Raw genomic sequence first — 17,211 nt, 5'->3', positions numbered from 1 at the left:
TTGTAATGAGTTGAGGGTAGAAACCTTACAAAGGTCAAAATATCAGCCCATGTTTTTAGTGATGCATCTTGCATCCCTCCCTTCAGTTAAAGAGCTGGATCCAAGGATGGTCTCGACACCTGGAGCTCTAAGACTAACACTTTTAGAATTCAGATCACACCTGAATACATTGAAGGATACTTTCACTGGGGAATAACACTGTCTGTATGGATCTGGGCACTCCTGATTGCACTTCCATTAAATAATTTACTGGTTAAATAACACTTGCCATGTTATGCAATACCTGCCATGCTATGCAAGCAGTGTTTTGGAAATCCTATAGCAAGTGGCTGTGGATACTTGGACCAGGGGTTGAATCCCATAATCCATGTCATGCGTTACTGAAGTCTTGAACAGTACTACAAAACATTTTTCAAAATGCACAAGAAATAATACAGCAAATTTTGCAATAATTCTGAGGAAAAAATATCTTCAGTTAATGTAATGTTCTCTGTCTCATTCACTACAATGAAAATCCAGATTTCTGGGTGAGAATTTTTCTTGACATCTGTTGGGCTACAAATACTAAGATCCTCATCCCTCTGGAAGAATTTTAGAGTTATTCTTGCTCTGGAGATTGAGAAAAATATAGAAGAAACTTATCTGAAAATAATTCTTTTTTTCACGGCAAAGTGCATCAAAAAAACCCATTCTTACTAGAGCATTCTTTAGGAAAATTAGTGCTTTTAATGCACTAATTCTTCTAACTACTCATAGAGATAAGACAACAGTAAAGGATGAACAAATGAGATCTAACTAAAGCTTTGATTCACTGTCTGAAAACCCAAAGATTCAAGAACTGAAAAGGGCTAATAAAATAATTTAAGTTCTTAGTTTTCTTAAGTAAAGATCTTGAGCTGCATGCTTTCTTTTAAAATAATAGAAGAAAACATAATTTTTTACTTAAAGTATTGAGGAAAGGGTTACTTCAAGGTGCGTATGAAAATATCTAGACTCGTTCATCCACCAGAGAACAAAGGAAGTGTTGCTACTCCCAGATATCCTCTTAGGGTCTGAGTGAGCTTCATAAAATGACACCTAAATTTTGACACCTTCCTTTGTGTTAGGCATCAAAGCTTCTGTTAGTGGTAATGGACATCCAGCCCATTCATTCCCTGGAGACTTGTGAGTGATTTAATTGTACAGGCACTTTGTTAGAACATCGTCCTGTCCAAGGAATGGCTTGAGCTCATTGTTCTGAGTGTACAACATCAGCTGTGTTTGCCACATGTCCATTTTTTTCAGTCACGTGCATATGCATGTTTATTACATTTTTCCTTCAATGTCTCTGATATCATCAGGTCATACAATAGGATCAAGAATGGATCCCAGTGGGCCTGCTAGAGGTCCATCTGCTTTGTTAGATACTAGCATGTGAGATTTGAATATGTTGTTCAGACAGAGTCTATGACTCTATGACTGGGTCCTGCTGATGCTGTAATTAACTCCTCTGGCAGTAAGATGTACTGTTGATGAATTCATTTATTTCATGGTTGCCTGTAAGACATCATGATGTTTTACTGGCCACTCTAGTACTGCAAAAGACTTATTGAGGTTCCTTCATTCTTTCTAATGTCTGATCCCTACCTGATCTTTCTCTTCCTCTTCCAGTGACGCTTCCAAGGACAGTATCACTCCACATAAGGGGCAGGGGAAGATGGGTGGGTGCTGAAAGATGCATGAAGAGGAAGATGAAGTTCCCAGGACATACTATGCAGTGGGTAGCTTGGTGAGCTTGGAGGAAGGAATGCCTATTGTTCATGAGCTCTTCTAAGGCCAACTCACTAAAGAAGGGTTAAATAACCCCAAGTTGCCAATCCTGTTTTGAACTTCCTTTAAAACAGACGAAGACACTTTTCCTCTTTTTACACTGAGATGAATCAGGTTTAAAAAAATGTACACACAACCCAACCTCCCCTGGATGCCCAGTCCACCACCCACCAGCTTACATACAACCCTCAAGTCTCCAAAGAAATCAATGTGCCTATCTCTGTCTATACCAAGATTATTATCTTTGTTTTTTTACCAGCTGTTCATGAGGTCTCAATGGTGTATGAGCAGTCAGGTAGAGAGGAGATTTTAGACAGGCTTCTTCTGAGGTCAAGGGAGCAGTTCACATATTGAAAGAACTTCCTTCAAAAATGTCAAAGAATGTGCTCCTTGACTTGCAGGAAAGACCTGGAAGCTTTTGTAATCAAGCCAGTTTTTCAAGCTAGAGACTGAGGTTAGAAAATGACTACAATAGGGATATATAGTGGAAGATGTCTGCTTGCAGAAATTGCTAAGGTCATTGTTTCAATAATATTCAACTGATATGAGCAACTCACATTTGGATACTGAGGAAGAAGCCCCACTTGAAGTAGATCGTGATGCTCCTTTCATAGAGAAAACCCCTTTGCCTCTACGAGTTGTTGTCACAGTCACACGAGGACGTTTGAGAGGAATCACTGCGCGGGGTGGCGGGGGAACACGGCCGTGGTAATCAAACAACCTAGAAAAGATTAAGTCAGCTGGACTCCATAAAACCCTCTGTGATTTCATGTCATGGAAGCTCTGTCAACTAAATTTGCATGTTATCTTTGAGAAAATCACCCTTTGAAACCATAATCACTTTATATCAAGTCAAATTAGATTTCAAGGACCTATGCACATTAAGTGCCTTATTCAGATTTCAGTCACAGACCGGTGCACAGACCAGCTCAGATTTTTTTGTGTGTGATTTAAATAAAGATGGGACTCTGCTATTTGCTGTATGGAAAATCCATAACTTGCTTTCTACAGGTCTACATCATTTCATTGCACACAGCCAACAGCAGTACATTTTCTTGTGACATTTCAGCTCCTTCATTACATGCATGGCTTAAATTCTAGTTTTCTATCTGCTATCCTTAAAGATGTAAAAGTAAAGTACAAAAAAGAACTTTTCTGAAGACAACCATCACCATAAAGAAATATCCTGCAGTTTGTGAAATAACAAGAATCTTTGCATATGTTCTTTTTATTGAAGAACGAATTGGTGTAGAAACACTAAAATACCCTAGCATGCTTAATTAAAAACAATATTAAAAATGATTCAAACTAAAACCACTGTATTAGGCAGATATTCAGACTTTTACCACTACAGCCAATAAAATATACTCTACAACAAAAATTAGCTATTGTTTCCAAACAGAATACCCCAATCCTAAAAATACCGTCATCAATAGGGATAACATGTGCAGAGGAAAATAAAGGCAGCAGGAAAGGTAATTGAAGCTACAGATATATTTAGAACATAAAATTTATGGGTACTGAATAAAAAAGTTAGGAGAAGAAAGTTCAGAAAATGAACATTTTCAATTTAGAGTGAAGCAGAGGGATAAGCAACATCCTCATAAAATATCCTCAAATTTACTTGCAACTAGTAATTATGGAGATTTATAACTGCATGTTTAATTTTCACAGTTGTGAGTACTGTCACCCAGCTGGGCAGATACACATTTGAAAACAGACACACAGGAAACAATAATTCACTCACTACAGAATCTAACAGTATGCTGAACAGGAAGCAGAGTCAAACTTAAATCTTCTAACCCATTTTCTAGCTAGTGCATACCTAGTACTCAAATCAGTCCACACTTCTGTCTGTTCTGTAATCCTACAGACAATGTAACCATCTCCCTCCTTTCCCATAGCTGTCTACAAAAGGTGTCACAAAGATCCTGTCACACTCACTGAATGTGAACTCTGTGGCCTCAAATATTCTCACTAATGAACAGCTTCTAGGCATTGTGAGCATAAGTAGTTGATTGTGTGTGGAGATGAACACACAACCATTTTTTTCTACTTTTAACTTTAATATTAGTGTGTATTGTCACTCATCATTTATCATATCAGATGATCTGCAGATTGGTCACAAACTCCTTTTTGATATTACTGCAAAAAAGTGTTTCTTAAGACCTGTAAGATGTCGTTATTATTCTAAAGGTGATTTTTTTCTAGCTTCCAATAGTTTAAGTAATATAATTAAATATGAAACTATGTTTTTCTTGAAATATATAAAAGAACTGTTATCTAAGGGACTATTATCTATCTATTCCTACTTTTGTTTATGAAATTATGCAAAGCTTTTAGGCTTGGTATTTTGTTTTATCAAGTTCTATACATTCCATTAATATGCTATCTTTAAAAAATCAATGCTTCCAATTATAGTTTTGAACTACTGTGCTCATTTTCCTTATTCTTGTAACATGGGAAATGATAAAGAGAAATGCTCAATTCTAAAGCAATTCTTTGCCCCAGTAGTCACTAATTTGCATATAACTATGCCTTTTCTTTCAATCACCCTTCTAAAACTTACAGTTCTGATCTTGCCAGTCTGTCTTCATCTAGATTTTATTTTAAAGCACTATCCATTCTTGGCACCCTTTTCTGACTCCATCACTGCTTTAATCAAGGTAAGAAAGACATATTCTCCCTTCAGGCAGGTTGGGAAATTAATGGAATTGCTTGGTTGGAATATTAGAAAAAGAGATCTACGGTTTGGGGTAAAACACAGAAATTTAGAAAGTTCAGAATTTCAAAAATTCAAAGAATTGAGACTGTATTTCTAAATTTATATTTCCTATAGGCATGTAAATAATTGATACATCAAATTCTCCCTGGGATTTTCTTTTCCATGACTACTGTATTCAGATTTTCATCCTTCTCTTCCATCAACTTTTATGTAAAAGAGACCATTAACTTCCTATGGTTTTTATTTTCAGAAGATCAGCATGTCCAGACTTATGAGGCCAACCTCATATTCATGTTTTCTACCATAAAAGTTCTGCTGTCTTAATTCTGAAAGACATCAAAATCAAAAAATTATGCTATTGAATAAATCTGTGGATACATTTCACCGTCAGTGGCTTTCTGTAACAGCACAAGTATCAAGACAGACACCAGGTTCCACAGAAACAACCTTTAATGTCCCATAAGTTTATTTTTTTGGTGAAAATGTAATCATTATAGTTGATCAAATCTGCTGCACATAACATACAGAATTAGGGAAAAAACCCAGACATATAACTTTAATATTCATGTGGCATAGATGAGAAACACTATTCTATTTAGAAACATACAATTCCACAGACGAAATTCAGAGCTGTAACCTTGGACAAACTAAATAAAAGCCTATGGAAATTAACTTTTTAAGGACATGTGCTACTGTGTCCTACTGTAAAGGCTGGACTGAGCAGGATTAAACTGCATTGATGGCTTTTGCTCCATCTGTTTATATCTCACTATTTTTAGCTTTGTTCAAAGGGAGCATGGTGATTTACATGAAAAACCAAAACTAGTGGCTCAAATGGAACACACATCAGGAGAAAACAAACTTGAAAATATTGTTTCTACATTTTTCCTACTGTTTTCCTAAGCAGAAAGGTATATAGCACATGGTAACTTAAATTCTGGGTGTAAACTGTTCCCCTGCTACTGTCCATTGCTTTACATAAAAGAAATCTCAGATTAGAAAAAGGTTAGTGGAACAATGCTTTGTTCCCCTCTGACTCACTTGTCCTATGCTAAACCAAGCTGCTGTAATGCAATGACACAGCACTGCTGGACCACAAGTTGGTTATCTGTGATCATTCATGCTACTCCTGTGCTGTTGGGATTCTGCTACATCTGAATAAATATATTTTCACAGTGTTGAGCTATGCCGTGTGCAAATGCTCAAGGCAGAATCTCCAGTTTCTCAGGTATCCAAATTCTTTTTGTCCTATAGAAACACACTTGCTGTTCAACCTGTGCTTTTGCTTCTTTTAAGGTTCTTCTGGACTTCTCAATATTCTTGGAACATTCTTGAGGAGACATTGTATCTTTTTGTACACATGGATGAAAAGACAAAGCCATGAATGTCATACTGAAGAATTTTGCAGCCATTATACACTGCAGTGGAAGTAAGCCTGGAAGAACTCTGTTGAACTACCATTAAACTGTTCAGCACAGCAAATGCCCCAAGCTCTTGGAGAAGGATAAAATCAAAGAATCTGTTTAGTAAGCATACATTTGGTGTGCTAATCTTCTCTGTGATATATTCAAATAGTCTTCTGATACACAATAGAAATAATGCAATGAATAATGCATAAAATCAGAACTGACCTGTTTAAGCATATGATGTCATTATATTATGAACAAACATTAGAAATTATGTAAGATATACAAAAATATAGGCACATACCGATTGTAGAAATCATCTCTGTAGTAATCATAATCAAATACATAACCACTGTGGAAAAACACAGAAAAATAAGAATGAACTATTTTATAGGAAAATACACACTGATTAAAACTTCTGCAGTAATATTGGCTTACTCTCAAATTTCAATCTCTTCTTCAAAGTCCTTTCACTTCTTTTATACAACCATAAAATGTACATTATGCTTGTCAATGCTGTTGTCAGCTATCACTGTATATTTGGAAATGTGAAGTCTGGGGCACGCAGAGCAGTGTAAACTGTTGACAGCACATACATAAAGAATTTAACACAGTGAGACAGCTCTGTAATTAGAGGATCATTATAGTGTAATTCTCTGAGTGATCAAATGAAGTTCACATTCCACAAGTGACACCCTCGTCTTTTCTGGTCTAACATAGCATCATCAGTGGAGCAAGAAGACAGTTAAATACATGAAAGAGTGGTAAATGAGTGAGAAGGTGAGCTTAGACAATTACCTTGATTTAGAGAAACATGAAAAGGAAAGGACTACTTTCTGGTCCTTCAGTCCACCAAATTATTTTAATCAAAAGGAGAAAAAGTAAAAAGTTAAGAAAAAAAAAGCTAAATAAGTGTTACAGGGATGCATTTCCTCTCAGGTTCAGGAAGGAATATAGATAACAATCTGCGAAAAGACAGGCACCATCAGGGGAAACAAACACATGTGAAATTGCACAGGTCCACAAGAAAACTATTTTTGAGCTGTCAACAGCAAAGTCAATCCCAGATTGATCTTCCTGGTTTTGCATTCCATTAGCAACTTTCTACTCTTGTGGTGAAGAAATAGCAAAGAAATCTTATCTATCTCATACACCCCCAAAACCCCCAAACCAACAAACCAATGAGCCAATTAAGGCTCTGCATGGAAAAGTCAGGAGGGTTTATTACTCTGCCTAATAACACAAACTCTGAGTTTTTAACTGGCCTGAGAAGGATGATTATGAATAATAAAGGTAAGAAGCATGAAGAAAGTATCACAAAAGAAGGAGACACTTTAAATGAGAAAGGGAAAAGGTAGAAAAGAGGTTGCAAAGACAAAGCACAGAAGAAAATGCTCCCTGAAAATAACGGGAGATTGTAGAATGATAGCATGATTTAGGTTGGAAAGAACCTTAAAGATCCTCTAGTTCCAGCCCCTCAGTATGGACAGAGACACCTGAATGATGGTAGCTACATATTAAAGAAGTTTTTCTTCCTAGGGAATGGACCTGTGTATAATTTCTGCTCTCGAACATTGTGCAAAACATTTTTTTTGGTGCATAATTTGAAGAATGTGCCAAGAATTCTACCAAAGTAAGTCAGGTCACTATTTCCACCTCTACCACATCTTTTTCAGATGCAAGTGCCCAATTGCAAGTGATGAGTTGTACTATCTGCCTGCACAATGCTGCAGTTGAAGATCATGAGAGATGCAGATGATTGTGGCTCAAATAAATTAGAGAAAAGAAATCCCCATATGCATTTTATGTGAAACATTTACTAAATTAAACAGCCCTGAGAGACTAGAACTCAGCAGCAGGTAAGTTGTGTTTGACAGAGAATGCAAAATATCATTAACTAATAATAGACTGTGTATAGCGATCATGTTTCTGTATCTTACCTTAATGCAAGACCAGCAATTTTTTTTCTAAACTATATGATTGCTCTTATTTCGTCTTTCACTCCAGTCTGCATGGAGCTAAGAACTAGCAGGTATCAAAGCTATTATTTTATTTGCAGCTATTCACAGTTTCCTAGTGGTTTTATTTAGCTGAATGATTAATAGCTTCAGTAAGCCCATACTTAATATTCAATGTGTGTTTTTAAGTAGAAGATAACAGACAATTTGAAGAAAAAAATTAAATTTAAAATCCCTGTCACAGGAAACCTTTTACCTGGGGTTGACATTAATTCAATTTGCACGAAGACCACACAAATTCACTTTTTCAAGGTTGAAGACCATGAAGCTGATGAAGAATAATTCACTTGGCACCAGTTAGAGTAAGGCTGAAGGATGACTATATTTTTGGTACTAACTCAGCTCTGGCTCACAGAACAGAATAAGGACTGCTGGCCCCTCACTGTGTTCAACTTTTTTAAAGTTGAACGATGATGTTCCATCTGTAATTATATCTTGAAGAGATTATAATGTGAAAGCAACCAGTACATCTCTCCATCCACAGCCATAATTGTTCCTACTTCTGCATGTCAAGGGACAGACATAAGGTTTGGTCAGTGCTGCAGCATAACACCAAGCAGAAAATCAGCACAGATTATCATTAGCACTGAGATCAAGGTGACTGCAAGGTTCTTAACCTCTTGAGAGAAATTCTTTAGCAACCCAACAGCCTGTGTAATGGAGGCCACAGAAAATCACTCATACAGGGTTGAATACCAAATACTCAGCAGGTCAGGGACAGAGAAAGGTTTAAATGAGCCTGTGAACTGGTGGAGTCAGCAGTTTCCTAATGGCACTGCAAACCAGCAGATTACTTATCCACAAACATATGCCATCTCCACAATATTAAAATAGAATCATGTGCATGATGCTGATATTAGTGCAGAAGACAGTAAAAGACACTGCTTTATGTGTGTCTCACAATGAGGCAAAGACAACTCATCAATAAAGTGTGCTTCTACTAAGCAAAAGTCATGGTTGCTTTTACTAACTTAGTCTAATCAAGACAATCTTGTACAAACTGTATTTTTTGGTTTCACTTGACACTATATGTATGTTTAAAACTGTGTATGCCTGAAGAATAAAGGACATCCTGAAGAATAAAGGATGTATTCAGAGCTATGATGCTGTCTGTATTCAAAGTTCCTGTCCATGTCAGCAGTTGCAAATGTGCCAATCATGCAAATAAAATGTTAGGTTTCTGCATCTTTGAAATAAACTTATGGATGTTATTATGTCTTTATATACCTGATGCTGAAAACATATCACTACAGTGCAATTGTTTTTGCATTCTGTATGCTATACATACAAAAGATCATTATAAACTAATGATCACACTCTGTTTTAACTTAGATAGCTCCAAACGTTAGTGAGTTTAACTGACTTCAGTGGGGTTCTTCTAACTTTAGGAGAGTTAATGCAGAACAGAGCAGAAATACCTTTTGTTATCTTACTGTCAACAAGAATTTTGTCTTGCATGTAAATCAGCCTTGGCTAATATCTCTTTGTTTTTGTACAGGTATAAAGGTACATTTAAATCATAAATGTTGACAAAACAGGCGTAATGGATCTCAACTGACAGTGTTATCACCAGTTATAACGTCAGTTGTTTCTCACTTGTCAGGCCTGGATAAAAATATTAAATACAAAAGCAATATTCCTTCAATCAAACTCTTTTGGGGAAGCACATATCGGCCTAATGGTTGAAACTAATATTCCAGTAATTTGTAAAATCATGTCTCTTGTCATGTGAAAAGAGTGCTAGAAATTGTTCCTGTTGAGTGAAAAAGAGAATCAGTTTAAACTGATGTGGTTAAAAAGGAAGTGGGTGAAGGTAACTAGATGATTTAGAGAATAAGCACTGAGAGATGGAAACTTTCCCTGTTAGAAAATCAATCAGATGGAAATTACTTTCATAACCTGCTGAAAAAAGGGTGGAGATTTCAAGGCACTTTTCAGTGGATGGTTACCTACTCTCCCAGACATGAACTAAATTGGTGGGCTGAATCCCAGTTTTACTTTAAAGACAATTCAATTTTAGGGAGGGGTGAGAATGGTAGAAGTGGAGGGACACTGCTGTTTTGCAGAGAAAGAGAATATTCTCCAGAGCCTGCTTTTTTGCTGACAGACTCACTGTCAAAATGCAAATTTTTTCAGTGATTCCTTCAACTATTATATTAGATTTTTACAGGAGAAAAGAGGATACTGGAAGAAATGTAATTGCAGAGTATTTTACATTGATTTCCATAATGGACTTATGAGGGCAAATAGGTGTGACTACCACAGGTCTTTCTCGTGAGAACATTTTGCTGCGTTTTATAAACAAAGATAAAGTTTGGATGTTTTTGCAAACAGGGTCACAAGATTTGGGCAGTTCAGGCCTGGCCAATTAGGCCTAGGGGGAGGTTTTTGACTGACCAATCTGGGTGACCTGTGAAAAGTCTATATATATGGAAATCAAAATAATAAACGCTCTCTTTTCTTGCCTGAGAACCTGGGTTTCTAATTCTCTGCTAGCGGCTCAACAGCGACAAATAGGTAGAGTTAAAAACCATAACTTAACACCAAAATTCCCATTCACTTGTCCCAAAACATTGAGTGATTGAACATAACTTACTATTATTCAATTAAAAAGAGCAGGATATATTTTTTCCTGAGTGGGAAAAAAAAAGGAGTTAAGTTTCAAAAAGTGCAGCACATGGAATGTAGTACTGGAAATGGAGGTTTTTTTCTGGAAAGCTGATTATTTTTTTTCCAATACTAATTGGAAGAGGAGCATTTTGTCCAAGCAAGACATGTATACATAAAAAGGCTGGCATACAGTACCCCATTTTCCAATAAAGTATCTCTCTGCAGGGACTAGGCAGAATTTTTTTGCAATGTGATTAGGCTGTAGTTTTTCTTTCTTCAGATATGTCCCTTCTCTACTGTCACCCTCTTTTCCAAGAACTATTTTCTCTGTGAAATGTATTTTGGGGAAACCTTTGAACTTACAGTGCAGCCTCAATTTTAGACAAAACTTGAGCAAATATTCAAAGTTGCATATACACAATCAGGCACTTATATCACTAAGACATTTTCCTGTAGATGATTGGGCAAACCTTGTGAAGCAGAGAATAACAAAGACATTGAGATCAATGTTCAGACTCTGGGGATCAACTGGTTTTGGAGCTTTTTATGGCAGCCAGACAGATATGAGTGATGCAGGCAAAATTAAACCCTGACAGTTTTCTGTACAGCTAAGTGCTAAGTATTAGAATTAGTCCAAATTAAAACTACTTAGCGTGACTGCAGGCACTGTCTATGCTTAGCAATGTGATCCTGATGTTTTTTAGAAACAAAACAGTAGAGTTGCTACTCAGCTATCTTTTTGTATAAAGATACCTGAGTAAATCTACTTAATATGTCCCGGACCTTTCTTTTCCTGTTGCAAAACTATTTTTCTGTCGTCTAAAGTAATGTCCAATTATTTATGTTCCGTGTAGGAACATTTTATAGTAAGGCAATGAAAAACTTTCTGGTGGCCTAGCCATTTCCCAAGGTGTCCTTTAATTGTATAGTCTGACTGCCAAATTTGTAATGTCCATATAGTATTTTTTCTTCCTTTGTACAAGAGAAATGGGTTCTGCCTCTTAAAAATCTGTTTTAAATTCAGTGTATTCAAGGTACTACTGTCAAACTATACACATGTAATTGATTACCCAATTTGTTAGTAATATTGTATACATTGAAGGAGTGTCATTTGACTTGGTTTGACAGCTACAGCAGACTGTCATTGACATGTAGGAATAAGTGATGGGTTTAGTGTTTCCACAGCATTTCACTGAATAGCAGATTAAATTAAATTCATAGGGATAGCACTGGAGCTGAAACACCAACTATTTAAGATTACAAAACCAGATCTTTGAAACTTTATGTACTCTTCAGAGAAGCTGTCTTAGAAGCACTGAATGAAACACAAAAGCATGGTTCACAAAAGGTTAATCAAGTACAATGTGACAATGTCAGAGTTCATGTAAAAGCAAAAAACATCTAGAAAATTGTATCAAATGCTTTCCTCTCCACTTTTCAAATTGTCAAAAGACTTAAATTCAATTTGTGTTTTCATTTACATTAATTTATTGATGTAATTTAATTATTTTGGATTGAGAAACTGAAGGTTTAAAGCAGCAAAATTGAGATGCGAAAAAGACAGAACTGTCAGTATCCAGAGTACAGCTTGTGAAGACAAGAAACACTGATTGTTTCTCCAAGATTGTGCTCTGCAAGTGAAGTTACAATATAAATGAAGATACAAGATGCTGTGAATCTATGAAAGAATTCTTGTACTACTGACTCACTGTGCAATAATTTCTATGGTCGATGGATATGGGAAGTGCATCTGATAAAAAGAAGATTCTTCTATAACTGAGCACAGAACTGGATTTAATTCCAGTCTAGTCAGAGATGAGTGGAAAGGGCAGTTATGCATCACACAACCAGCTCTGTATTCTCTAGACCTGTGCTAACTATGTTGACTACACTTTCCTTGATTTCTGACAAATTTTCCTAATACTTCAGTGCTTTGTAAGACCTTGTGTTCATTCACTTTCTCTGTATACAGTGAAGAAAACAAGATTTTTTTTTTGTGTAAGGCAAAAAAAAGTAAAAAAACCAAAAGAATTCCTAGAATATCAATGGAAAGGCTTTTTGATTTACAGAAGGATATTCAAGTGTCACCACTCTGAATTACCTCAATATAAATCCATAATAAAGCTATTGAAATCAAGGGATCATGTTACTTTCTCTTAAAAATAAGTCTGGATTTTTTCATTATATTTGTTCTCATAAAATAGGATTTTTGTTCCAGATGACTCACCTGAGTCAGTATGTGGCAAAAGAGCCTGATGGCTTGTCAAGATACTGGTATTGTCATGATACTGGTATTGCAGTTTCCTTATACTGTGTAGGACAAATGGAAGAGCTGCTGATTTCTTCTCATGCAGGTATGATGCAAGTAGGAACCATCTGGCTGAAAATTTTATGCACATCTTTTCTAATTTACAAGAAGCATTGACACTCACTGAGACCTTTTTCCCCTTAGGGAACCCTTATACTGGTTTCTTTTGCCTGCTTTTCTAGTGTCTCAGCCAACTCAAGAGCTGAGGCTCTGGGCCTGTCCCTTTTGAGGAATATCTTTTTTGCTTAGGTTGGGATCTTTCTCAGGTTTCCTCATTCAGTTGTGCTCCTACCTTCCATGGCATAGAAGACTGCAGTCTGGATAATCTCCTGCTTTATTCTGGCTGGTATATTTCTTTATGGTTACCTTCAAATTCTACGGGCTTGCTCTGCTCCCTCGTTCATTGTCAGGGCATCTAACAATATGGGGTATTAATCATTTCCTCTCTCCCTCATTGAAGACTTTTTGAGGAGTATATCCAATGTAGAGTTTAAAAAGGTCACATTTTTGGCTTCAGGTTTTACCTGGTTTTCCAATGTCTGAGGTCTTTAAAATAATACAGTCACATTTTAAAAATCACCTGTTGTAGACTCTGTCAAATGTTTTGGTAGCAGAATTGATTGTAAACTAATACGCCACAGTCTGGATAGAATATCTTAAAAAAACCAAAATTCAAACAGCCAATCCACAATAAATTTGGGGAGTTCAGTATGTTTTATGTAGTCTTCCCTTCATCTTTTCCCTTGCATCTGCTGGATGTTAAAGTACTTCTCCTGGAGACTCCTTCTTATTGCTGTTTTAAGCTCCAAAGAACAATTCTGCAGTCTGACATTTTGACAACTTGTTTGCAGCATATGGGCAAATTTCATTAACTGGTTGTTCTTGTCTGTGAAGAACATAATATACTAATACCAGAACAACCTGGTCCAGTGGAAGTTGTCCCTGCCTGTGACAAGGGGATTGGAACTAGATGATCCTTAAGGTCCCCTCCAAGCCAATCCATTCTGTGTTTCTGTGATTTGCACAATGTAGGGCTCATGGAGCTTTAGGCTTCCATTATTGCCATTTTCTCTAACATTTTTCCCTGGATAGTGTGGTCACAGTCCCTGACAGATGAGGGTTCTGCTTGCACTGTTAGGTACCATGGCTAGTAAATATTTAAAGAATGTTTCATTTCAAGCAGTTTACCACTGTGGGAAATACACACTAGAAGTTAACAATACAGACACAACTTAGACTGAATTTTGTTTTATATAGTCTGTCGAATTAAGCTACCAAAACAATTTAGTGCTGAGAATTGCTTCCAGCATCTCTTCCCAAACCACAAAACTGTGAAGGAATGAACACTGTCAAGGTCTCCGTGTCTGACTCCTCCTTCCCACTCCCTTACCTTCTTCCTGAACTCCCCTTGCATGATTTTCTCATTTTCCCAGAAAAACCATTACTCATCCTTATACAACTTACATGGCTGGAATTTTACTCTTCTGTGAATGCTCTACTCATCAAGACAGTTTTATAGCCTATAAAGAGTCATCCAGAACATGAAATACACCTAACTACTGACACCTAAACAAGGTCGGCTTGAAACCAAATCATACTTGATTTCAGATTTAAAGTATAACCATGATTAATATGTGTGTGTGTGTATAAGTGAAAATATTTGTTTTACAAGGAAACAAAGCCTTGTTCCATACCTTTCAGGTTCCTCCATTTCTGCTAAACAAATGGTAACACTTTGGCACATTACTGATGTAGAAGCCAAAATAATGAGTTCCAGTTTTGTTTCAATAACTTCACTGTTTCAAAAGATGTGGCTTCCATTTCTATCCCATATCCATTTGTACACCAAGAAAGGATAGATCTGTAGCATGAATTAGATTATTTGAGAAATGTTTCCATTTCCCTCCTTCATATATTGTTCCTAATTTCTGTGCGGGTGTTAGCTACTTTCAAATAGTTTAGAACAAACAGTTCATGTGAAAAATGCAGTCTGAATGTTGGTAATTTTTCATTTTGACTATTTCCTGTTCACAGTGTGCCTGGAAACTTCTACTTACTTTCTGTCCCTTGATTTAGACAGCAAGAAAATAAACAAGGCCATATCTACTAGGTACTTTCCGGTAAATAAGTGCTTCTGGCAAAAGGCATCGGGAGTGTTGGTTGTAAAGAAACTCTTATGTGAGTCAGCAGTGTGTACTCAGAGCCCACAAAGACAACTTTGTTCTGGGCTTCATTAAAAGAAACATGACCAGCAGGTGAGGGAGGTGATTATCCACCTCTATTCTGCTCTCTTGAGACCACATGGGGAGCACTGCATCCAACTCTGTTGTTCCCAACAAAAGGAGAATGTGGACCTGTTGGAACAAGTCCAGAGGAGGGCCAAAAAGATGACCACAGGTCTGGAGCACTTCTCCTGTGAAGACAGGATGAGAGAGTTGGGATTGTTGGACCTGAAGAAAAAAAGACTCTGGGGAGACCTCTTAGCAGACTTTCAGTACCTGAAGGGACCTAGGAGAAGGCTGGAGAGGGACTTTTGACAAAGGCAGGTCACTACATGATAGGACAAGGAGGAATGGCTTTAAACTGAAGGAGGGTTGATTTAAATTCTTAGGAAGACATTTGCTGTGATGATGGTGAGACACCGGAATTGGTTGCCCAAAGATGTGGATGCTTCATCTCTGCAAGTGTTCAAGGCCAGATTGGATGGGGCTTTGAGCAATGTGGTCTAGTGTGTGGCACTTGTTGGAAATAGATGATCTTTAAGGTCCATTCCAACCCAAACCATTCTTTCAGCCTATGAAAGTTTATAATTATTAGGACTTACAAGTATTTTCTGATGTCTATCTGTGTGGTTATCAAAATATTTGATCAAAGTAGCTGACTACAGGTATGGCAGCTGAGTAAACCTTCCATCCTTATCCCTGAGAGGAATGGCTAAGCATTCAGGTGTGGAGAGCTCAAAAGTTTGTTCAGTTTTGAATTTGTTTTTGTTTGGGTTTTTTTTGTACACAGGATTAGAGGCAACTGAAAAGAAAAACAAACCAACAAACCCTCTTTATTGGAAATTGGTCTATACTTTTCAAATTAAACCAATGCTTTGGCATTAGCAACAGAGTCACTACCATAATAATGTCAACTGTCAGTTGTTGGTCATGCATGACAGATTCACTCTGTTACTTCTACTTCACATTTAAGGCTTATTCTCCAACTTTTAATTCTACTCTATATGTTGTGAAGGATTTAATTTTATTGAGCGAAGCTGATCCTTAAATTATTTCAGAACCAAAGCTGAAGACTTTAGAAAGGAAAAAAATTGAAGGACAGTAATGAAACTGTTAGCAATAAAACTCTTATCCTACTATTGGCAAGGCAGAATGTGACTTAATTCCCATTTGTTTTTGAGCTATATCAGCAGCAAAATTGTTGTAACCTGTTACACCTGTGTGTGCACCCCCACGAGAGTGTGTATGGCTGATGCTGAAAAAGTGGCACTTTGTCTTGAAAAATAGTGAGAATTATAATAATCTGGCCTGAACCTGAGATGAAAAAATCCCTCAACTCAAAGGATAGCTACATAGTGCTTTTGAACTGCAGTTCATAATTACAACTAAGCAAAAATACCCCCAAACAAAACTGAAACCAAAGCAGCCAAATCAAGACCCTTGAAATCAACATCAGTTTGGGCCAGACTATTGAATATCATGATAAATACCCTTAACACAGCTGTGCTTCTTTTCAAATTACCGTGTGTAAAGCTATTGTACCAATGGAGTTGGAAAGTGGTTTGTAACCACGGTCAGATCTCAGACCAAGCTAAATTTCTACAAAACAATCTATTATACAATTAATTTTACTAGTTGAAATCTTGCCTAATATCAGGACATATCGTGATTTTATTTCAAGTTAGGATTAAACCACAATATGCTAATACACAGCTCAATGATCACTAAAGCAAGCTGTGAGTAGTTGTTCCTTAGTATCACACACAAGGCTATAAACAGAGCAACTTTAAAGAAAATAACTCCTAGTCTGAAGCTCATTATTTTTTAAAAATCTTTAATAAACATGAGAGAGACATCGGAAAGTTCCAGTTTGCATAAGCAACATTTCTCTCTGATATGCCTCTTTCTGCGTTGCCTCCTCTCTTTCTCCTGATTTCACAGTTTAGAGAGCCAATGTATACACAGACTGGTGTGGAGCAATAACTTTTGAAGCAAGTCCACTGACTGATTGTTATGATCATGGTTGGTCGAACTCCAAAGAAGAAATCTCTTTATCAAGGAGCTGCCAATTACAGTACTGCAGAAGGGTAGGAAGTGGACTGGCAAGAAAATG

At 36.8% G+C, this 17,211-nt stretch overlaps 1 protein-coding gene across 5 annotated transcripts in view; it reads right to left on the bottom strand.

Annotated features, from left to right (window-relative positions):
* RALYL (RALY RNA binding protein like) overlaps positions 1-17,211 on the bottom strand; it is a 382,641-nt gene that overhangs the window by 30,473 nt on the left and 334,957 nt on the right. For 4 of the 5 annotated variants that reach the window (XM_085053115.1, XM_085053112.1, XM_085053113.1 and 1 more), the window contains 3 exons: positions 6,245-6,292; positions 2,367-2,530; positions 1,627-1,707 (listed from right to left, as the gene is read on the bottom strand). In XM_085053115.1, the coding sequence (XP_084909241.1) occupies positions 1,627-1,707; positions 2,367-2,530; positions 6,245-6,292 (293 nt within the window). The remainder of the gene's footprint in view (positions 1-1,626; positions 1,708-2,366; positions 2,531-6,244; positions 6,293-17,211) is intronic. The other variant, XM_085053114.1, reaches the window with a different exon arrangement.

The sequence above is a fragment of the Lichenostomus cassidix genome, chromosome 2 (genome assembly GCF_008360975.1).
Source record: "Lichenostomus cassidix isolate B80296 chromosome 2, HeHo_3.0, whole genome shotgun sequence".
In the NCBI taxonomy this organism is placed as follows: domain Eukaryota; kingdom Metazoa; phylum Chordata; class Aves; order Passeriformes; family Meliphagidae; genus Lichenostomus; species Lichenostomus cassidix.
This window is presented reverse-complemented; position numbering and strand designations above follow the sequence as displayed.